At 40.1% G+C, this 23032-nt stretch overlaps 1 protein-coding gene across 4 annotated transcripts in view; it reads left to right on the top strand.

Moving 5' to 3' along the window:
• The window catches only part of AKAP10 (A-kinase anchoring protein 10), an 82716-nt gene that overhangs the window by 21779 nt on the left and 37905 nt on the right, over nucleotides 1-23032 (top strand). For all 4 annotated transcript variants that reach the window (XR_012514556.1, XM_074388282.1, XM_074388281.1 and 1 more), the window contains exons 5-8: nucleotides 9841-9939; nucleotides 17925-18009; nucleotides 18819-18942; nucleotides 19980-20116. Coding sequence is in view for 3 of the 4 variants with exons in the window: in XM_074388282.1 (XP_074244383.1) it covers nucleotides 9841-9939; nucleotides 17925-18009; nucleotides 18819-18942; nucleotides 19980-20116 (445 nt within the window). In the remaining variant the exon portion in view is untranslated. The remainder of the gene's footprint in view (nucleotides 1-9840; nucleotides 9940-17924; nucleotides 18010-18818; nucleotides 18943-19979; nucleotides 20117-23032) is intronic.

Here is a 23032-nt window from a genome sequence, read left to right as displayed (position 1 = left end):
CAATTTTTGTATTTTTATCAGAGACAGGGTTTTACCATGTCGGTCAGGGTAGTCTCAGACTTGTGACCTCAAATGATTCACCTGCTTTGGCCTCCCAAAGTGTTAGGATTATAGATATGTCCCGCTGGGGCCTGGGGTTTTCTTTTTCAGAATATTTTAAACTATGAATTCTGATTCTTTAATAGATATAGGACTATTTAAGTAAGCTATTTCTTCTTGAGTGTATTTTAACTGTAGTTTATGGCTTTTGAAAAGTTAATTTTACTGAATTGTCGAATTTATGGGCATGTAATTATTTGTGGCATTTTGGGTTTGTAGTGGTATCCCTCTTTTATTCCTGGTGTTGGCAATTGTGTGTTGTTTTTCTTTGTCAGATTGTATAAGGATTTATTAGTCTTTTCAAAGAACTAGCTTTTGGTTTGATATTTCTGTGGTTTTTGTTTTCAATTTCATTGATTTTCTGCTCTTTATTATTTATTTTCTCCTGCTGGCTTTGGGTTTATTTTACCCTTTTTTTCCCCCAAGTTGCTTAAAGTAGAAACTTAGATTGCTGGTTTGAGACCATTATTTTCTTTTTTTTTTTTTTGAGACGGAGTTTCGCTCTTGTTACCCAGGCTGGAGTGCAATGACCCGATCTCAGCTCACCGCAACCTCCGCCTCCTGGGTTCAGGCAATTCTCCTGCCTCAGCCTCCTGAGTAGCTGGGATTACAGGCATGCGCCACCATGGCCAGCTAATTTTCTGTATTTTTAGTAGAGACGGGGTTTCACCATGTAGACCAGGATGGTCTGGATCTCCTGACTTCGTGATCCACCCGCCTCAGCCTCCCAAAGTGCTGGGATTACAGGCGTGAGCCACCACGCCCGGCCGAGACCATTATTTTCTAAGATAAGCATTTAATACTGTAAATTTTCTTCTAACCACTGATTTAGCTGCACCCCTACAAATTCTGATATTTTCAACCGACCACAAATGAAATGTTCTAATTTCCCTTGAGTCTTATTCTTTTACTCACGGATTATTTAGAACTATGTTGTTTAGTTTGCAAGTGATTGGAAACTTCTTTTCCAGTTTTTTCTTTTTGTTCAATTTATTTTTCATTTAATTACATTATGGTCAGATAATATATTTTGAATTATTTCATTTATTAATTTTTTTTTTTTTGAGACAGAGTCTTGCTATGTCACCTAGGCTGGACTGTTGGACTGTAGTGGTACAATCTTGGCTCACTGCAACCTCCACCTTCCTGGTTCAACCTAACCAATTCCCCTGCCTTAGCCTCCCCGGTAGCTGGGATTACTGGCACACGCCCCCATGCCCCACTAATTTTTTTGTATTTTTAGTGGAGATGGGGATTCACCATGTAGGCCAGACTGGTCTCGAATGCCTGACCTCAGGCAGTCCATGCACTTCGGCCTCCCAAAGTGCTAGGATTACAGGCATGAGCCTGGCCCATTTATGAATTTTTTAATCTTAGTGTAAAGAATGTGCATTCTCTTTTCAGGCAGTTTTCTATAAATTTTACGTTGATTCAGTTGGTTAATGATGGTGTTCAGTTTTTCTTTATTCTTGCTGATATTCTGTATGCAGTTTTATTACTTTATTACTCAGAGAATAGTGTTGAATTTTCCAACTCTAATTGTTTTTCCAATTTTACTTTCAGCTCTATCTAGTTTTGCTTCACATATTTTGAGGCTCTGTTGTTAGGTGTGTTCAGTTTAGAAACGTATCTTTTGGGTGAATTGCCTGTTTTATCATTATGTAATTCCTTCTTTATGGTAATTTTCCTTGTTCTGAGATCCGGAATAGCTGTTGTCCAATTTATATAGACACTTCAGCTTTCATTTGATTAGTGCTTGCATGGCATATCTTTTACTATTTTTTTTTAACCTTTAACCTACCTTTATAATTTCATTTAAAGGGGTTTCTTGTAGGCGGCATATAGTTGAGTTATGTTATTTTGTTTATTTTTTTCAAGACGGAGTTTTGCTCTTGTTGCCCAAGCTGGAGTGCAATGGCGTGATCTCAGCTCACTTAAACCTCTGCCTCCTGGGTTCAAGCTATTCTCCTGTCTCAGCCTCCTAACTAGCTGGGATTACAGGCGTGCACCACCATGCCCGGCTAATTTTTTGTATTTTTAGTAAAAATGAGTTTTCATCATTTTAGCCAGGCTGGTCTCGAACTCCTGAGCTCAAGTGATCTGCCCGCCTTAGCCTGCCAAAGCGCTGGGATTATCGGCATGAGTCACCGCGCCCAGCCGAGTCATGTTATTTTTATCTTTTCTCACAATCTGGGGTTTTTGTTGGTAAATTTAATTATTTCAATATAAATTTTAGCATAATATTTTACATTAAATGTACCTGTTCCACTGGAAGTATTTATTTATAATGTGTAAATACTGGTATTAATTTAATTGTATTTATTATACATATATAATAATTAATGTCTTTGGATTTAGGTTACCAGTTATATGTTTTGGGTTTATTTTCTCTGTTTCCCTCTCCTTGATTTCCCATTTTCTGCTTTCTTTTGGATTGTTTGATTGTTTTTTTCTAGAATTTATCAATTTTACTTATTTATTTTTTTTGAGTGATTCTCCTGCCTCAGCTCCGAGTAGCTGGGACTGCAGGTGTGCTCCACTATGCCCTTCTAATTTTTTTGTATTGTTATTGGAGACAGGGTTTCACCGTGTTGGCCAGGCTGGTCTAGAACTCCTGACCTCAGATGATTCGACTGCCTCGGCCTCCCACAGTGCTGGGATTACAGGCGTGAGCCACCATGCCTGGCCTTTTTCTAGAATTTATATATTGAGTTCTTGATTGTAACTTTTTATGTAGGCTTTTTAGTGGCTTCTTTAGGAATTACAAGATACATACTTTTCACGGTGTACTCACATTTAATATTTTACAACTTCAAGTGGAATGTAGAAAGCTTAACCACCATGAAAATAGAGCTAGGGATGAGGTTAAAAGAGAGAGAAAAGAAATATAATAAAGATTTAATAATAATATTTTAAAAAAATCTTAACACCATGCAGATTCTTTTACCTTCCCACTTATATGCTGTAGTTGTCATCCACATATATTGAAAACCCCATCAGATAGTATTAAAATTTTTGCTTTCAACTGTTGTACATAATTTAAAGAACTTACGGGGAGAAAAAGAGTATTTTACCCAGTCTTGCTATAAGTGTTGCTGGTTCCTTCACTGCTGATGTTCAGTTATTTTTGTGTGATCATTTTACTTGTGTCTCAGGAATTTTCTTTAGCATGTTTTCAGAGAAGGTCTGTTGTCAGTTCTCCTAGTTCAACGTCATCTGAGAACTTCTTTTACTTTCATTCTTAAAGTAATTTTCACTTACAGAGAATTCTGGATTCATAGTTATTTTGTTTTACCACTTCACAAGTGTTTCACTGCCTTCTGGCCTACCTAATTTCTGGTGACTAATGTGCTGTCTTGGAATCATTATTATTTTGTATATAGCACCATGATTTTCTTTAGCTGCTTTGAAAGTGTTTCCAAAGCAGCAATTTGGTTATGGTGTCTGCACGTGGGTTTTTTTTAGTTTCATCCTGTTTGAGATTCACTGAACTTCTTGTTTCTGTAAGTTTGTATTTTGCCAAATTTGGGGGGTTTTCAGCCACTTGGGTCTTTAAATATTTTTTTGACACTGTACTTTACTCTTTTCCTTCTAGGATTTTAGTAACCCAAATGTTAATTTTGTTATTGTTTGGCAGGTTCCTGAGGCTTTTATTTACTTTTTAAGATTCTTTTTACCTGTTCTTCAGCTTCAAAAATTTCTATTCCTCTGTCTTCATATTCACTGGTTCTTTCCCCTGTCATTTCCATTCTGTTACTGAGTCTTTGTAGTGAATTTAATTTGATGATTTTTTTTTAGTTCTAAAATTTTCTTTTTTTGTGTATAGTCTTTTATTTTCCTCCTGATACTCTTATCATTTGTTTCAAGAATGACCTTAATAGAGCATGGTTTTAGTAGCTACTTAATTTTTGTTTTATAATCCCAACATATGTGTCCTCTCTTGTCTTTTCTCTTGTGGGATTTTCTGTTTCTTTGTATGACAATTAATTTTGGATTGTATCCTGGACAGTTTGATTTAACATTATATGATTCTGCATCTTGTTTTAAGTCCTGTGGAAAATGTTGAAGTATTTGCTTTAACAAGCAGTTGACCGATTTAGGTTCAGGCCACAAATTCCAACCAGCATTCTGTAGACTCTGGTTCCAGCATCAGTTCAGTTTTGTTTCTTACCTGCTTAGAAAGAAAGTTTTGTTTCTTACCTGTTTTGTTTCTTACCAGTTTTGTTTCTTACCTGCCTTTTTGTGTCCACTCTGGGACCTGGCCAGTGGTCAGGTCCCAAAGCCTTTGTACACTCTTAGAAGCAGGGCCATGCACTCTCAGTTCACGGGTGGCCCCAGGAGTGTACATAAAACTCTGTTTTCATGAGCTCCTTCTTTTCTGTGATGTGCCTGACACTTTCTGGCTCCTAAGAACCTCCCTCTATCCCTTTCCGGTTGTCTGACTAGAAAGTCCGGGCTTTAGTTTCCCCGAATTTCAGCATGCTTCCTGCAGCTGTGTCAGCCTCTGTGGCCAAGACCGTCGTCTTCCTCTTGGGACTGCAGTTTCTCTTGTCAGAAAGTAGGATTCTTGGAGCTGCTGTCATCGACTCTGTTGCTGCTCTGATACTGCCTGGGATCCCAAGAGGGAGAGAATGAAACAAAACCCACAGAATTTCCTCCACTCTCTTTGATCTGGGAGCCCCCTTTCGTGTTCCTCAGACCAGAAATAGAGGGCCTCTCTTGGAAATTTTTCTTTGTGCAACTAGTGTGCAACTTCAGCTTTTGAGTCCAGGCCAGGAGGTGCTGGACAAACTTGTCAGGAGTTGGAGGTACTGTGAGTTCTCGTTACTTTACTCAGTCTACCTGCTTCCAAGTCCTTGGATGCATCTGCCCATTGTTTTTAGTTGCATTCCATGAGAGAGGCAGAATATGGTACTTATTTCATCTTGACCTGCTTATTAGGATTTGAAATCAAATCAAAGGATGATGTTTTTTATATTAGTTTGCTGTTTTCCCTTTAAATAGCAAGCACATTAGGAAGATAATGCTTTAACACCCACCTGTGGTGATTTCTGTCATAATTATTAATACTTTCATTCTATTAAAACCTCTTGAACTCTAGAAGGTAGCTTTATATTAACACCTCTTATATTTGTATATAAAACTTGTCTGGAACCTAGAAATCCTTACTGTCTTTTCCTCCGGTTGTTCTAGCTCCCATTTTTCATAAAGAATGGATAATGTATTTCTTTTTTTTTTTTTTTTTTTTTTGAGACGGAGTTTCGCTCCTGTTACCCAGGCTGGAGTGCAATGGCGCGATCTCGGCTCACCGCAACCTCCGCCTCCTGGGTTCAGGCAATTCTCCTGCCTCAGCCTCCTGAGTAGCTGGGATTACAGGCACGTGCCACCATGCCCAGCTAACTTTGTATTTTTGGTAGAGACGGGGTTTCACCATGTTGACTAGGATGGTCTCGATCTCTTGACCTCGTGATCCACCCGCCTCGGCCTCCCAAAGTGCTGGGATTACAGGCTTGAGCCACCGTGCCCGGCCGGATAATGTATTTCTTAAATAATCCTTTTCATATTTACATATATTACTACTCTTGTGTGGCCTAGAGTTCCCTGAATATGTCCTTGCTACTCCTTTTACCAGTGAAGAGATTTGTAATGGCTTTCTACTTTTGTAACTTAAGATCAACACAAAGAGCTCTCAAGCAATGTATAATTTCCTTTGACTAAATTCTTTAGGGTACAGTGATGCTTTGTACTTGGCATTTAAATAAATAATAAGTTTGATTTTAGGATCTTGCTTTCTGTAGAGAGGTGGAAGTTAAAATAATTTCTTCTGAACTGACTTTGATGAAATTGCTAATTTTGCATTTTGCCTAGAATACATACTCCTTCAGAGCCCCATGCCCGACTGCCTGATGGTCTTTTAGGAATAGGCTTGCCCATCGTGACTTGAGGTAGAGCCCCACTTCCACTGCTTATCTTCTCTGCTTTAAGCTGTCTTTATCTTCAGACATCTTCCCTCTGCCTAAGGAGAACTCCTGACCTCAAAATTTTTCATAAAGATATTGCTAACAATTTAAGGTAACAGAAAACATGTGGTGATATATGTGGTAAATTGATTCTTTCAACAGGTCTTTGTGGTAAGTTCATTCTCTTAGCAAATATTTATTAAGCACTTTTTATATGCCGAAACACCAACAGTACAGTAATAGATGCAATAGTCATAAGCTGATCATTCAGGAAACTTTTTTTTGTCCATTGCAGGAATTTATAGTCTGAAGAATTTATTTGGTTATTTAAACTAAGGTAATACTTTAGATGTTCTAACAGATTTATACTTAAATCTGTTACTTCATGTTCCCTGAAATGATCTTACCACTGCTTGACAAATCAGTGATCTAAAATACATCCATTTTGGGCCGGGTGAGTGGCTGACACCTGTAATCCCCAGCACTTTGCGAGGCCGAGGCAGGTGAATCACTTGAGGTCAGGAGTTCCAGACCAGCCTGGCCAACATGGCGAAACTTGGTCTCTACTAAAAATACAACAAAATTAGCTGGGCATGTGGCGCATGCCTGTAACTCCAGCTACTCTGGAGGTTAAGGCAGGAGAATTGCTTGAACCTGGGAGGTGAAGCTTGCAGTGAGTTGAGATCACGCCACTGCACTCTAGTCTGGGTGACAGAGCGAGATTCTGTCTCATAAAATAAAATATATTCTACTTATCTGACCTCACAGTTTCCTAAAAGGTCCTTTTTTTTTTTTTTAAACAGGTTGTTTTAAGCAGTTTCTCTAAAGAGTATTGTAGGAATTGGACCAAAGCATTTATTTTAGTCTAGTACTTACTGAATTTATTCTTTTTTTTTTTTTTAATGAAGACGGGCTTTCACCATGTTGGTCAGGCTGGTCTTGAACTCCCAACCTCAGGTAATGCGCCTGCCTTGGCCTCCAAAGTGCTTGGGTTATAGGTGTGAGCCACCACGCCCGGCCTGAATTTATTCTTAAAACATATTATTTATTAAAATATTTTAAAAAGTTTTAGTGTCCTTTTATTCTTAAAGTAAATAAATGAAAACTTTCTGTATCCGAAAAAAGGGTGTGACCTAGTTCTGTTTCTGCAGTATAGTTAATGTTTTATTTAAGAGTATTAATACTTCTCCAATGGTTTTAATCCCCAGAAAATAAATATACATTAATATCTAGAAAAATTCTTACTGTATACATCTGGGATTGACAGGTGTTTTTAATTAATAGAAAAGTAGTCATTTACAAACAACCAGGTTCTGATTTTAAAGTTTTGGACAGACATTTTTTGCTTAGTAATTTGCTCATAATAGCCATACAATAAATATTTGTGGCTGGGCGTGATGGCTCACTCCTGTAATCCCAGCACTTCGGGAGACCAAGGCAGGCAGATCACCTGAGGCTAGGAGTTTGACGCCGGCCTGGCCAACGTGATGAAACGTCTCTACTAAAACTATAAAAATTAGCACCACTGTGTTATCTCACTACTCGGGAGGCTGAAGCAGGAACATTGCTTGAACCTGGGAGGTGGAAGTTGTAGTGAGCCGAGGTCATGCCACTGCATTACAGGCTAGGCAACAGAAGGAGACCATCTCAAAGAAAAAAAAATTTTTTTTTTTTTTTTTTTTGGGACGGAGTTTCGCTCTTGTTACCCAGGCTGGAGTGCAATGGCGTGATCTCGGCTCACCGCAACCTCCGCCTCCTGGGTTCAGGCAATTCTCCTGCCTCAGCCTCCTGAGTAGCTGGGATTACAGGCACGAGCCACCATGCCCAGCTAATTTTTTTATGTTTTTAGTAGAGACGGGGTTTCACCATGTTGACCAGGATGGTCTTGATCTCTCGACCTCGTGATCCACCCGCCTCGGCCTCCCAAAGTGCTGGGATTACAGGCTTGAGCCACCGCGCCCGGCCAAAAATTTTTTTTTAATTGTACACTACTGTTAACTAGAAGCACTGTGTTGTATAGCATACCTCCAGAACTTAACTTGCATAACTGAAACTTTATGCCTGTTCATAGCAACGTTACATTTCCCCCATTTGCTGTCAGCCACCATCATATTTTCTGTTTCTGTGACTTAACTATTTTAAGTACTTCATACAGTGGAGTCATGCAGTATTTGTGCTATCACCAGCTTATTTGACTTAGCATAATATCCTCAAGATTCATCCATGTTGTTCCATGTGGCAGGATTTCCTTCTTTTTTTGCGACTGAATGTTATTCCATTGTATGCATATATCACATTTTATGTATCCATTCATCCATCAGTGGACATTTAGGTTGCTTCTGTATGTTAACTGTTGTGAATGATGCAGCTATGAATATGGGACTCGGTATTTAGGTCACTGATCTATTTGTCTTTTTTTTTTTTTTTTTTTTTTGAGACCGGGTCTTGCTCTGTCACCCAGGCTGGAGTGCAGTGATGCAGTCTTGGCTCACTGCAATCTCCACCTCCCAGGTTCAAGCAATCTTCATGCCTCACTCAGCCTCCTGAGTAGCTGGGATTACAGGTATCTGCCACTACACCCTGCTAATTTTTGCATTTTTAGTAGAGATGGGGTTTCACTATGTTGGCCAGGCTGGTCTTGAACTCCTGACCTCAGGCGATCCACTCACCTCAGCCTCCCAAAGTAATGGTATTCCAGGTGTGAGCTACACCTGGCTATTTGTCTGTTTTCATTTCAGTACCATACTGTTTTAATTACTATAGCTTTGTGATATATTTTGAAATCAGGATATGTAATGCCTTCAGCTTTGTACTTATTTGGCTATTTGGTGTCCTTTGTGGTTTCATATGAATTTTAGGATTGTTTGGAGGATTTGTGTAAAAATTGCCACTGGGATTTTCATAGGGATTGTATAGATCACTTTGGATAGAATGGATATTTACAAAATATTGTCTTCCAATTTATGAACACAGATGTCTTTCCACTTATTTCAAAATTTCTTTCATCAATATTTTTTAGTTTTTGGTATATAGGCCTTTTACCTCCTTCATCAAGTTTATTCCCAAGTATTTTATTTTATTTATTTTATTTTGAGACAACGTCCCACTCTGGAGTCTCACTCTAGGCTGGAGTGTAGTGGCGTGATCTTGGCTCACTGCAACCTTCACCTCCCTGGGCTCAGGTGATCCTCTCACCTCAGTTTCCAAAGTAGCTGGGACTACAGGCACATACCACAACACCCAGCTAATTTTTGTATTTTTTGTGGAGATAGGATTTCACCATGTTGCCCAGGCTGGTCCGTTTGTAAGCTCCTTATTTCTTTGGGGCATTATCCCCATAAACTTTTGGTAAGGCATCAATAATTTCATCATTCATTCACCCAAGCTTCACCATAAATTTGATGTTTATTCTTACTTCAATTTTAGCAGAATTCATATTGCTCCCTTAAGGGCTGTCTTCAAACTAATGCTTTCTCCTTCTTAGTGCCCCAAAGTAGATCCTGTTCAGATATATTATAACGGGTTAATATGAGTTTATTTTGGTGTAAAAGTACTTTGAAATTCGTGCGTAGTTGTTTGATAATACTCATTTTCCATAGCTTTGAACACCCCCTATAACTCTCCTCTTCCACAAACCAAACAATGAAAAAGCACATTTGTGATGGAAGCTCATTTTGCAGTAGGAATTCACAGTGATCTAAGCCCTGCTATTCACGAATATAGCTCATGACTGGAATCTAAGTTGCTTTTTGATTTTTGAAATTCTCTTCTTCCTTTGCAGGTATAGAACAAGATGCAGTGAATACTTTTACCAAATATATATCTCCAGATGCTGCTAAACCAATACCAATTACAGAAGCAATGAGAAATGACATCATAGGTAAGCAGTGCTTGAAGCTATGGCAAAAAAACAAAACAGCAAAAAATTCACAAAACTGACCATTTTGGTTATTGACTAAGATAATTTTTCCTTAACATGGAATTTAATAGTTCCCTTCCAAATTTGTTTTCTGAGTATTTTTTGTATCAGATTATCGCTCACTTTAAAAGTTTGTCAGCTGCAGTCGGTGCCAGGGTCTTCGCCTGGGCTGGGTGGGCTGCAGTGTAGTGGGTGTTGTGGCCTGGCCACCAGTGAGGAGCTGGCCCGGCGGGTGGCTGTGTGCGCCAAGTGGGCAGGACAGAAACTTCGGGATTGGAAGCCCAGTGAAGCTAAAGGACAGTCCCAACGTCTCCAGGCATCAGGGCTGCAACCCAAGAGTCTTCCTGGCAGGTGGGCAACTGGATGGCCAGACAGGTGTCTTGATGCTGTCCTCTCCGTCTCACGGCTTCATCCCACTCCTCAGTGGCCTGGCCTCCCTGGGGCACCCCCAATGTCCACCTGCATTAGCCGGAGCCATCACATGGCCTGTGACCCACCATTTTTTGCCAGTAGATTATGCGACACACAGCGTCATTTGGCATAGCTGGAGGTGCAAGGAGGAGGCCAGCCTCATGTCCATTCCTGGTTTCATGTAACTCGATTCTTCTTCTTTTTTTTTTTTTTTTTTTTTTTTTTGAGACAGAGTTTCGCTCTTGTTACTCAGGCTAGAGTGCAATGGCCCGATCTCGGCTCACCGCAACCTCCGCCTCCTGGGTTCAGGCAATTCTCCTGCCTCAGCCTCCTGAGTAGCTGGGATTACAGGCACGCGCCATCATGCCCAGCTAATTTTTTGTATTTTTAGTAGAGACGGGGTTTCACCATGTTGACCAGGATGGTTTGATCTCTTGACCTTGTGATCCACCCGCCTTGGCCTCCCAAAGTGCTGGGATTACAGGCTTGAGCCACCGCGCCCAGCCTGATTATTCTTAATAAAGACAATTTGCTAAATTCCTTGCTTTAAGAAAAAAAAAGTTTCTTTTATATGTTGGATTCAAATTCTTAGACTTTGACCTGAATAGCAATGACAGCAAGAACAATAAATAGCACACATTTATTGAACGCTCACTGTGTCCCAGACAGTATTCCAAGCACTTTCTGTAGATAAACTCATTTTAACTTCTAAAGAACTTTGTGTTGTAAATACAGTTATTATTTTATAGATGAGAAAACATAAGTATAGAGAAGTTAAGTACTTTGTCCAGAGTAACAGCTCAGATATGGCAGAGTCAGGATTTGAAACTAGATCCTCACATACCTTAATTGCTGTGCTGTTGGCAGTGTTTTCATACTGTAGGTAGGGACCAGCCTTCTCTTATGCCCTCACCCACCGCCAAAAAAAAAAATTAGAACAAATCAAAGTGTCTCAGAGTAGTAAGGACAAATATTTCAGAAAAATGTTTCCATTATATATACATGTATGCATGTGTATGCTGATTCAACAAATACGTTTCTGTACAGGTTATAGTAAAATAGTTTGAAAGCTTTTACTGTGTTTTATCAGGAAGACCTTAGGTGAACCTATATTCACACATAAAGTGAATAAATACTACATTCTCAAGATTACATTCTCAATAAATAATTTATTGAATATTTATTCAATAAATATTACATCCTCATTAGTCCTATGATTTTGTATTTTTATTCTTCAAAAAACTTAGTATTTGTTTTTTATTAAATAAAACATGTTCTTGCACCTGTAGCAGATCCGTCCCAATGTGGGGCTTCTTCAGTCCTTACTGTGGGTACTTTGCACTCACTCATTGCTGGAGACAGCAAGAGCCCTGATAGTGTCAGCTGTGGTTCTTAAATTGGCCCCTTATACCTTCCAGTTAGCTATTCTGGGGTCTGTCTCATGTTGTCTCCATTTTCCTTTTCTTTCTTTCAGACAGATACCTGTAACAGTTATAACATAGGTTCGGTGGCTGTTGGTGACTTATACCTATCTGCTTGTATTTTAGAGATACTGTTTCACTGAGTATTGCTGATGGGTATCATGAGATGGGGGTTTTCTGTGTTGTTGGTCTTTTTTTATGTGGGAATTTGCTGCTGTTATCTTCCCTAGACCAGCATTTCCTAGTAATACAACAGCGCTGTTCTGACTGATTAGAATTTGCCTATTTGAGAAATTCATTGACTAGTGATTTTTTTGAGGGGAGTCTGTACCAGTTAATAACCTGACTGATGTGAAGATGAAAAGGAAGGAGTTTCGAGTCAAATAAAATACTTAAAAATGAAACCACACTGCAGGTCTCTTTCCTTTACTTAAACTTAATCAAATTAATGATGTAATCCCATGAAGGAAAAGTCTTTTGTTCTTTTTTTGTGTTCATTTTTTTCCTACATGAGCAAGGATTTCAGGAATCAAAGGAAGTCTTTTGAAGGATCAAATTGATAACATTTTTGATCAAGGGATTTGAGGAAACCTCTATCCCAGTGTCTATCAGTATATATTTTAGAATGTTAATTACCTATATGGCTTTAGGCACGTCATTTTTCCTCCTTGAGCCTCATTCTTAATCCTGTCCAAATTATTTCTTGCCTCTTACAGTTGGACTATTTTAAAATAGCTGTACTTCAAGTGAGTTTTGTTCAAAGGAGCCTTCACTTTAGCTCTTACTGTGTTCCAACTTGCACAGTCTTGGGTTTTTTTTTTTTTTTTTAATTATTATTTATTTATTTATTTATTTATTTTTTAAGACAGGGTTTCACCATGTTGGTCAGGCTGGTCTTGAACTCCCGACCTCAGGTGATCCGCCCACCTTGGCCTCCAAAGTGCTTGGATTACAGACGTGAGCCACCACGCCCGGCCGATAGTCTTGTTTTAAATGTTACCCTTAGACCGGGCACGCTGGCTCACTCCTGTGTAATCCCAATACTATGGGAGGCCAAGGCGGGTGGATCATGAGGTGAAGAGATTGAGACCATCCTGGCCAACATGGTGAAACCCCGCCTCTACTAAAATATAAAAATTAGCTGGGCGTGGTGGCGAGCATCTCTAGTCCCAGCTACTCGGGAGGCTAAGGCAGGAGAACTGCTTGAACCCGGGAGGCGGAGGTTGCAGTGAGCCGAGATCGAGCCACTGCACCCCAGCCTGACACCTGACGACAGAGTCTCCCAAAAAAAAAAAAAAAAAGTTGCCGTTGGGTTTTTGGCATTGCTATGTAATTACTGTCTTTATGTGAGGATTTAGTGATCCAGAATCTATACTTTCATTACCTCCTTCATCTTTCACAAATCTTTAAAGTTGTAGAATTTTAAAACAGTTTGAAGGTACAGCTGACAGAATTTGCTGATGGTTTGGAAGTAAGTGGTATGAGAGGGGAGAAAGGGAATAAAGCATGACTCCTTTTTTTTTTTCTTTTTGAGATGGAGTCTCTCTCTGTCACCCAGGTTGGAGTGCATTGGTGCCATCTTGACTCACTTCAACCTCCACCTCCTAGGTCCAAGCGATTCCCCTGCCTCAGCCTCTCGAGTAGCTGGGACTACAGGCGTGTACCACCATGCCCAGCTAATTTTTTTTTAAATTTTATTTTAGTAGAGATAGGGTTTTACCATGTTGACCAGGCTGGTCTCTTGATCTCCTGACCTTGTGATCCATCTGCCTCAGCCTCCCAAAGTGTTGGGATTACAGGCATGAGTCATGACACCTGGCTATATGACTCTATTGTTAAAAACACTGTATACCTGGAATTATGGAGTTGTCATTTATAAGATGAGAAAGACTGTAGGGGTAATGGCTTATGAGGAAAATCAGGAGTTTGATTTGGATATCCAAATGGTGAATGTCAAGTAGGCAATTGGACACTTGCATTAGGATTTTATGACGGAGGTCCGGGTTGGAGACCCATGTTTGGAAGTCATTAGCATATAGATGGATTTAGAGCTACAAGGCTGGATAACATTACCATAGAAGTGAGTGTAGGAGGGAGAATGAGGTCTAAGGACTGAGTCTCGGGGCATTCCCCGCCGTTCTGGCAGATGAGGAAGAACTTGCAAAGGAGACTTAGGCCCTCTTATGACAATGGTGTATCAAGTAGTTTTCTTCAGGACACCAGGTAAGAAAAATGTTTCTGGGAGGAAATGACGCTGAGGTAAGTAAGAGGAACACTAGGAATTGAATGGATTGGGCAACCCATTGTGCACTGGTTATCTTAATGACAGTGGGCCATTATGTACAAAACTTAATTGGAGGATTCTTAATAGGATAGTATTAAGAATAGGAGAATGGAACCAGCAAGTATTGACAACTCTTATGAGGCATGTTGCTCCAAAGATGAGCTGGAAGGCGATGTTAATCATGGTGGCCCAGGCACAGTGGTACACACCTGTAATCCCAGCACTTTGGCAGTCCAGGCATGTGGATCACTTGAGCCCAGGAGTCTGAGACCAGCCTGAGCAACATGGTGAAACCCCATCTCTACCAAAAATAATAATAATAATAATAATAATAATAATACAAAAAAGCATAGTGGAGCACACCTATAGTCTCAGTTATTAGGAAGGATAGGTGGCAAGATCGCTTGAGTCCCAGGAGGTCGAGGCTGCAGTGTACCAAGCACTGCACTCCAGCCTGTGTGGCAGAGCCAGACCCTGTCTCCAAAAAAAAAGGGACAATGGTTCTTAATTATGTTTTTAAGGTGAGTTGTGTGGTAAGCACATAAGGTGTGTTACAGCATGCAAGCAGGTATACATGTATAACATGCAGTCCACACAGCTGATAGGAATGAAGCAATAGTGACGGAGAAGTTGATGCAGGAGAGGGGACAGTTGTTATAGGAGAGAAGTCTTGAGGCAAAAGAAGATGAATTCAAGTGCTCAGGTAGAAGATTGCTTAGATGGGGGCAAGAATGGTTTATGTAGAGTCACAGGAAAGAATGCAGTACATGGGCCAGACGCGGTGGCTCAAGCCTGTAATCCCAGCACTTTGGGAGGCCGAGGCGGGTGGATCACGAGGTCAAGAGATCGAGACCATCCTGGTCAACATGGTGAAACCCCGTCTCTACTAAAAATACAAAAAAATTAGCTGGGCATGGTGGCGCGTGCCTGTAATCCCAGCTACTCAGGAGGTTGAGGCAGGAGAATTGCCTGAACCCAGGAGGCGGAGGTTGCGGTGAGCCGAGATTGTGCCATTGCACTCCAGCCTGGGTAACAAGAGCGAAACTCCGTCTCAAAAAAAAAAAAAAAAGAATGCAGTACATGGGTGGAGATGCAGGTGAGTGGGAAGATGTGGGAGATGATGGAAATGCTTTTCTGATGCTTCTGTTTTCTCACTGAAGCAGGAAGCAAAGTCCTCAACAAATAGAATAAGAGAAGAGATGTTAGACATTTGAGAAAGGTGGTGTACTGTAGGAAAAAAAAAAAACCAAAAATGTCAGTTTCTCCTTCTCAGCTCTCAAAGAACGTAACCCTTCCGTGACCCTAGTTGTGTGGAGTTTTTTCCCCGTCACCTACCAATTCTGCAGATGATTCTTCAGTGAACAGGAATTGGGTGTCCTCTAAGTCAATTCAGTTCTCACACTGTCTACCTGAAGATAGCGTTAGATCCCACAGATTGAGGACTCTGTCCCACACTGCTCCCACTTGAGATGCCAGTCTCAAGCACAAGTTGTGACCTGTGCTTCTGACTGACCTGTAGATTGGGATTCCCACAATCCCTTCCTTGGGTTCGATAAATTTGCTATGGTAGCTCTCAGAACTCAGGAAAATGCTTTATGTAAATTTGCCCATTTATTATAAAGGATATTACAAAAGATATAGATTGAACAGGCAGATGGAAGAGATGCATGGGCAAGGTATAGGAAAGGGGGCACAGTGTCCATGCCTTCTCCAGATCACAACGCCCTCCAGAAACCTCTGCAGATTTAGCTATTCAGAAGACCCCTCCCCATTCTGTCTTTTGGGTTTTTTGTGGAGACTTCATTATGTAGGCATGATTGATCATTGGACTGAAAGTCCCAACCCTGTAATTTGCCTTGGTCTTTGTGATTAGCCCTCATCCTAAAGCTCTTTAGAGGCCACCTGCCAAAGTCATCTCATTAGCATACAAAAGAATGCAGAGATTTCATGAATTTTAGGAGCTGTATGCTAAGAAACTGGCTAAAGGCTTAGGCCTGTAATCCCAGCACTTTGGGATGCTGAAGGCAGGAGGATCATTTGAGGCCATGAGATTAAAACCAGCCTGGTCAACATAGTGAGACCCCGTTTACAAAATAATTTAAAAATTGGCCAGGTATGGTAGTGCTTGTCTGTAGTCCCAGCTACCCAGAAGGCTGAGGATCACTGAGCCTGGGAGTTCAAGGTAGCAGTGAGCCATGATCATGCCACTGACTCTAGCTTGGGCAACAGTGAGACCCTATCGCAAAAGAAAAGAAAAAGGGGAAAAAAATACATAAAGGCCAAATACAGATTTTGTATTGTCTAGGAAAGTGAGTGTAAACCAGGAAACTAGTGTGATCCCTGGGTTTCATGAAGGCCCCACTGAGTCATAAACACAGTGAGACTAAGCATCATGGTATGTGGTTTTTCCAGCCATGTTTAACCACTAGCTAAACAGCTTATTGATGTGCTGCAGTTTATTTAGGCAGTTCCTCATTTTAGCACATTTCATGTTTTAAAATTTCCACCAATAGCATTTTGATAAACTTCTTTACAGTTAACTTCGCAAATCCATAACTTTTTAAGTTACAATTCTAGAAATAGAACTACTTGTTGAAAGAGTATGTTCATTTTGTTTTGTTTTGTTTTTGTTGTTTGTTTGTTTTGAGACAGAGTCTCGCTCTGTTTCCCAGGCTGGAATGCAGTGGCACAGTCTCGGCTCACTGTAACCCCTGTCTCCTGGGTTCAAGTGATTCTCCTGCCTTAGCTTCCCAAGTAGCTGGGATTACAGGTGCCTGCCACCATACCCAGCTACTTTTTTGTGTTTTTGGTACAGACGGTTTCACCATGTTGGCCAGGCTGATCTCAAAACTCCTGACCTCGTGAACCACCTGCCTCAGTCTCCCAAAGCACTGAGATTACAGGCGTGAGCCACCACACCCGGCCTGGGTATGTTCATTTTTAAACCTATGCTAGAAACTGCCAAATTGCCTTCAGAAAAAGATGTTTATAGCCCCACTAACACTAGTGTCCGTTTTCCTGTGCCCTTGTCAAGTATGCATATTGTTAAAAGCAATGTTGTAGCAATGTTGTGTCAATTTACTAGATAAAAGGTGTAGTGCCTCCTAATTCTAATCGTTTTATTTGACTGCTAGTATGATATCTTGTCACATTGGTCATTTTATATTTCTTCCTTTGTGGATTGTCTGTCATATCCTTTGATCATTTTTCTTTTGGGACATTTCTTAACTAGTTTGTAAGAGCTCTTGATAGTTTAATGATAGTAATCTTTTAGCTGTCATGCATGCTACAGATCTTTTTTTCTGTTTGTTTGCCTTTATATTTTGTTTTTGGAGTGTATCAATGTATAGGAATTAAATTGTGTTGCACTTTGGGAGTCCGAGGCGGGTAGATCACGACGTCAAGAGATCGAGACCATCCTGGTTAACATGGTGAAACCCCTTCTCTACTAAAAATACAAAAAATTAGCTGGGCATGGTGGCGCGTGCCTGTAATCCCAGCTACTCAGGAGGCTGAGGCAGGAGAATTGCCTGAACCCAGGAGGTGGAGGTTGTGGTGAGCCGAGATCACACCATTGCACTCCAGCCTGGGTAACAAGAGCGAAACTCCATCTAAAAAAAAAAAAATTATGTTAAATGTTTTGATTTCTACCTTTGCATATGTACTTCAAAAGACTTTCTACGTCAAGATCAAGTGTTGCCTGTATTTTCTTGTAGTTCTATTTAAAACCTTCTAGTTTATATGCCTTTGTTGTTAACTTCCAGTTTGACTCGCAAATGTATATAGTTTGAATTTAGTGGAAATTTAATTATGTACTACTTCTTTTACAGCAAAGATTTGTGGAGAAGATGGACAGGTAGATCCCAACTGTTTCGTTTTGGCACAGTCCATAGTCTTTAGTGCAATGGAACAAGAGTAAGTTAGTTTGTATTTTCACATTATGTATCCTAGGGAATTTGGGTCCATTGTTAGGAATGGGCTTCACTCAGCTTAAAAACAAAGTATTTTTGAGGATTTAAGTATTTTGAGTATTTACAAGATCATATCAAGCATACCCTATCTTGGTTAATAGTCTCTTTTAAATATAAGTTATGTGAACTCTTAATTTTCATTTTTAGTGTTGATATTTCCTAAGTTAAAAGAATTTATTTTTAGTTCTAAAATCATTTGGGGGGCGATTAAGCCTGTAGTGATTATGACTACTAGAATTGGTTTATTTATTTAAATAATACATGTCTTCAGATGAGTCTTCTAATTGGTTAGTTCAGGCTTCAAGCTAAATGGATGCCATATAACTAAATCCACATAGATTTGTTGAAATGCCTCCAGAGGTTTTTTAGATTTATTACTGCTGTGTGCCCTCAAAAAAAAATTCATGTATTCATTCTTTCACTTCACATTTATCGAAAGAGTGCTCTGTGTAAGACTTGGTCAGGTATAGAACCTGCCTTGAAGTTACAGCCTACTAAAAGACATAGGGCATGTTCTTTGGTTACTCTAATATGAAGTGGCATGTGTCAAATGTCAGGGGAGAACTACAAAGTCATAAAAAGGTGGCAGAGATTACGTACAGGAAAAGGAATCAGGAATGACATTATGGGGAAGTGAGGTAGTGTTGACCTAGGCCTTTAAGATACAGTAGGGACAATGTGGAAAGAGTATTTTCCCCACTTAAACTCTTTCCTTGGTGGTTCCCTCAAATTTTCCCTTTTGTCCATGTGCAGGCACTTTAGTGAGTTTCTGCGAAGTCACCATTTCTGTAAATACCAGATTGAAGTGCTGACCAGTGGAACTGTTTACCTGGCTGACATTCTCTTCTGTGAGTCAGCCCTCTTTTATTTCTCTGAGGTAAAGTCTGCATTTCCTTTCATACTCTATTCGAGCATTCCAGCCTCTAACTCTAAATGCTGGGGCCCTGTCTATAGGAAATAACACAGAAGAGACAAGTCATTTTCAAAAAGATTTATCATTGTTTCAACTTGTTTCTAATGGCAAGAATAATTGAATAATATATTAGAGAGAACATGAAAATTCAGTGTATTAAATAACTCTAATTTTGAAAAACCTAATTTAACTACTGCATGTAAAAGAATGCAGGTTTTTAATTATTTGGAGCTATTTTAAAACCACAGAATTTGAAACTTGCTTCCAGTGCATAAATTGCAGACCAGACTTCAGAAGAGAAAAAGAAAAGTAGTAAATTTTTTCTTACTCTCATCATTTTTGCTTTAGCCTCTTGATAGGATTGCCCAGTGAAGAAGCATTTGCAACAGACAATGAGTATATTAATCTCTTTGAGGCATACGCTTTCGTATAATGCTATTTGTGAGGCTTCAGCAAGTGAAATTATTTTATTGGAAAGCTAATGATTATTAAGTAGAAAGAGGATTCTCAATTTCATGAGGCAGTAATTTAGACACTGGATTCTGCCTCTTTACAAGAATACAGGTACTCAGTTGATTTGTTTTTTCACTCCCTTTCTTTGCCATAAATTAAATCAACAATTTGTTTAGGTTAATATGTCCTCATGGAATGGTGAAAATGATCAGGTGTAAAACATTTGGTTTGGTTAGTTTACTCTTTCTGTGTTTGCTGGCGAGGAACTACAAATTCAATTTAGTATAAGTTTTATTCTAGTTCAATGAAAGTTTGCATCTAGCTGTGTAGTGTTTGTTTCTTGTAAATTTTTTTTCAGCTCCAAAAGAATACTTTAAAACTTTGCAATCTCAAATGACTGTAACTTGCTGATGGGTGTTAACTGAAGAAGTATATCTTTTTGTTTTTTTGCTTATGACCCGTATTTTAATATTTGAGCTTCTGGATTGGAGATGGTGAGAGAAATCTGGTTATAGTCTTATTTTCCCTTTTGTATTTTTTCTTCCTAGTACATGGAAAAAGAGGATGCAGTGAATATCTTACAGTTCTGGTTGGCAGCAGATAACTTCCAGTCTCAGCTTGCTGCCAAAAAGGGCCAATACGATGGGCAGGAGGCACAGAATGATGCCATGATTTTATATGACAAGTGAGTTATATTGTTGATAGATCCATGCAGGTACTTACTGAGCATGTAATATGTTCTGTGGAAATAAAGATGAATAAACTCAGTCTCTGCCTCCCAGGAACTCAGAGGAGGCAGCATAAAAGCTGCTTTTTCTATGGTATTTGTAAAGCTTCGGGGGTTCTTAGGACAAAAGTTTCTGCTGGGAAAGGGAAGGTGTATGTGGGGTAAACAGGATGGCAATGGTGGTGTTCAGGGAGTGTTTCCCAGAAGAGAGATTTTATTTGGATCCTAAAGAATGAATTGATTCTGCTACACAGAGAAGGCAGGAAACAACATTTTAGGCCAAGGCACTGCACAAAAGCCATGGAAACTTAGGGGAAGGTGGCACTTTCAATAAACTTGAGTTTGAATAATCCAAGAGGTGGTGAATAAATAGGAGGGTGCTGATACTAATTGGAATAGATTGTAAAGGACCTTGAATGCCTGTTTATGGATATGTTACAGTTTTTGTACAAATTTGCTCAGCCACATTATTAAATTAATTAGTTTTTTATTAGTTTTCACTGAAAATGAGAGGATGAGAAAAATCTTACAGTGACCAAAATTGAAAATATCTGGTCAGGCAGGTGATGAGCTTGTAGCCAGCTCTGTAACATATGGTATTCTTTTCATTTAACTTTTCTGACTCTGTAAAAGTAATTGTGTTGGCTCTTGCCTATAATCCCAGCACTTTGGGAGGCTGGGGTGTGCGGATCACCTGAGTTCAGGAGTTCCAGACCAGCCTGACCAACATGAGAAACCTCGTCTCTGAAAAATACAAAAGGTTAGCCGGGCATGGTGGTGCATGGCTGTAATCTCAGCTACTTGGGAGGCTGAGGCAGGAGAGAATTGCTTAAACCTAGGAGGTGGAGGTTGTGGTGAGCCAACATAGCGCCATTGCACTCCAGCCTGGGCAACAAGAGCGAAATTCCATCTAAAAAAAAAGAAAGGAATTTGTGGTCGGGCACAGTGGCTCACGACTGTAATCCCAGCACTTTGTGAGGTAGAGGCCGGTGGATCACTTTAGCCCAGGAATTCAAAACCAGCCTGGGCAACATGGCAAAACCCCACCTCTACTAAAGGTAAAAAAAATTAGCCAGGCGTGTTGGCATGCACCTGTTGTCCAAGCTACTTAGAGGCCTGAGGCAGGAGGTCAAGTCTGCAGTGAGCTGTGATCGCGTCACTGTACTCCAGCCTGGGTGACAGAGTGTGACCCTGTCTCAAAAAAAAAAAAAAAAAAAAAGGTAATTTATTATTTGTATCCTTAAGCAAATGCTAAAGGGGTAACTTGTGGGTAGAGAAAAGTCCATAAATGTTAGGATTTGATGGCAGCCAATAGCATCTAGACCAGTGTTCTTGAACATTGGTCTGCAGGCCCTTGCTGGGCTGTCTGCATATGAATCACCTGGGAGCTTGTTAAAAATAGGCTTTCAGTCTGGGCATGGTGGTTCACACCTGTCTGTAATCCCAGCACTTTGGGAGGCCAGGGTGGGCAGATCACTTGAAGTCAGAGGTTCGAGATCAGCCTGGCCAACATATTGAAACTTGTCTCTACTAAAAACTACAAAAATTAGCTGGGCATTATGGCGGGTGCCTGTCATCCCAGCTACTAGGGGGCTAAGGCAGGAGAATCGCTTGATCCTGGGAGGCAGAAGTTGCAGTGAGCCAAGATTGTGCCACTGCACTTGAAGCTGGGCGACAAAGTGAAACTGCATCTCAAAAAAAAAAAAAAAGATGTCCACTTCTCCCCTCTCCGAAATTCTGATTCTGCAGGTTTGATGTGTGACCAGCATTCTTTATCTTTAGAACACATACTAGATAATTCTGATAGGGATTATCTGGTATATCTTCTAAACATTCCAGATTAGGGATGTAGTCTGATTTTCCCATTTTGCAAGTAAGGAAAATAAGGCCCAGAGAGAACGATTTTCTCAAAGTCATGGGACAAGTTAGTGGCAGAACTTGGACTGGAATGCAGTTCTTCATCTTCGGTCCAGTGTTTATTCTGGTACAATATATTTGTGGAATGTATTATATAAGAAGCATTGTTATATAGATGTTCAAATAGGAAGAATTTACATTTAGAAATTTGGTCTAAAGTACCTGAAAATTCAAATCATGGAGGAGTATTTACCAACTTACTCAATACAGCATAGGAGATTCACATTTTGTTACAAAATGCTGATTTAAAAAGAGGGTTTTCTCTTTTTCTTAATTTTATTTATTTATTTTTTGAGACAGAGTCTCGCTCTTTTGCCCGTGCTAGAGCACAGTGGCATGATTTCAGCTCACTGCAAGCTCCACTTCCCGGCCTCAAGCGATTCTCCTGCCTTAGCTCCTCGAGTAGCTGGGATTACAAATGTGGGCTACCATGCCCAGCTAATGTTTGTCTTTTTAGTAGAGACAGGGTTTCACCATGTTGGCCAGGCTGGTCTTGAACTCCTCACCTCAAATGATCCACCTGCCTTGGCTTCCCAAAGTGCTGGGGTTACAGGCATGAGCCACCGTTCCCACCCTGGATAGTTGTCTTTATGCTAGAACAGAAGAGTGGCACTAGTAAGATTCCAGCTGGAGCTCAGTAACTACACACAGTAGAGACTTTTTTCCCACTGGATCCTATTTTCACATGGGGAGCCATTTTTAAATGAAGATTTCTATATAACATCCCACTGGCACTACTGTTTTGCCAAGTTCATTGTGCCAAATTTGACTTTACAAATCCCTTCTTGTTTTTGTTTTTTTCCAAACAGGATCTCACTCTGTCACCCAGGCTAGAGTGCAATGGCACAATCTCAGTTCGCTGCAACCTCTGCCTCCCAGGCTCAAGTGATCCTCCCACCTCAGCCTGCCAAATAGCTGGGACTACAGTCCTGCACCATCATACCTGGCTGATTTTTT

This window comes from Saimiri boliviensis, chromosome 17, assembly GCF_048565385.1.
Source record: "Saimiri boliviensis isolate mSaiBol1 chromosome 17, mSaiBol1.pri, whole genome shotgun sequence".
Lineage (NCBI taxonomy): Eukaryota > Metazoa > Chordata > Mammalia > Primates > Cebidae > Saimiri > Saimiri boliviensis.
This window is presented reverse-complemented; position numbering and strand designations above follow the sequence as displayed.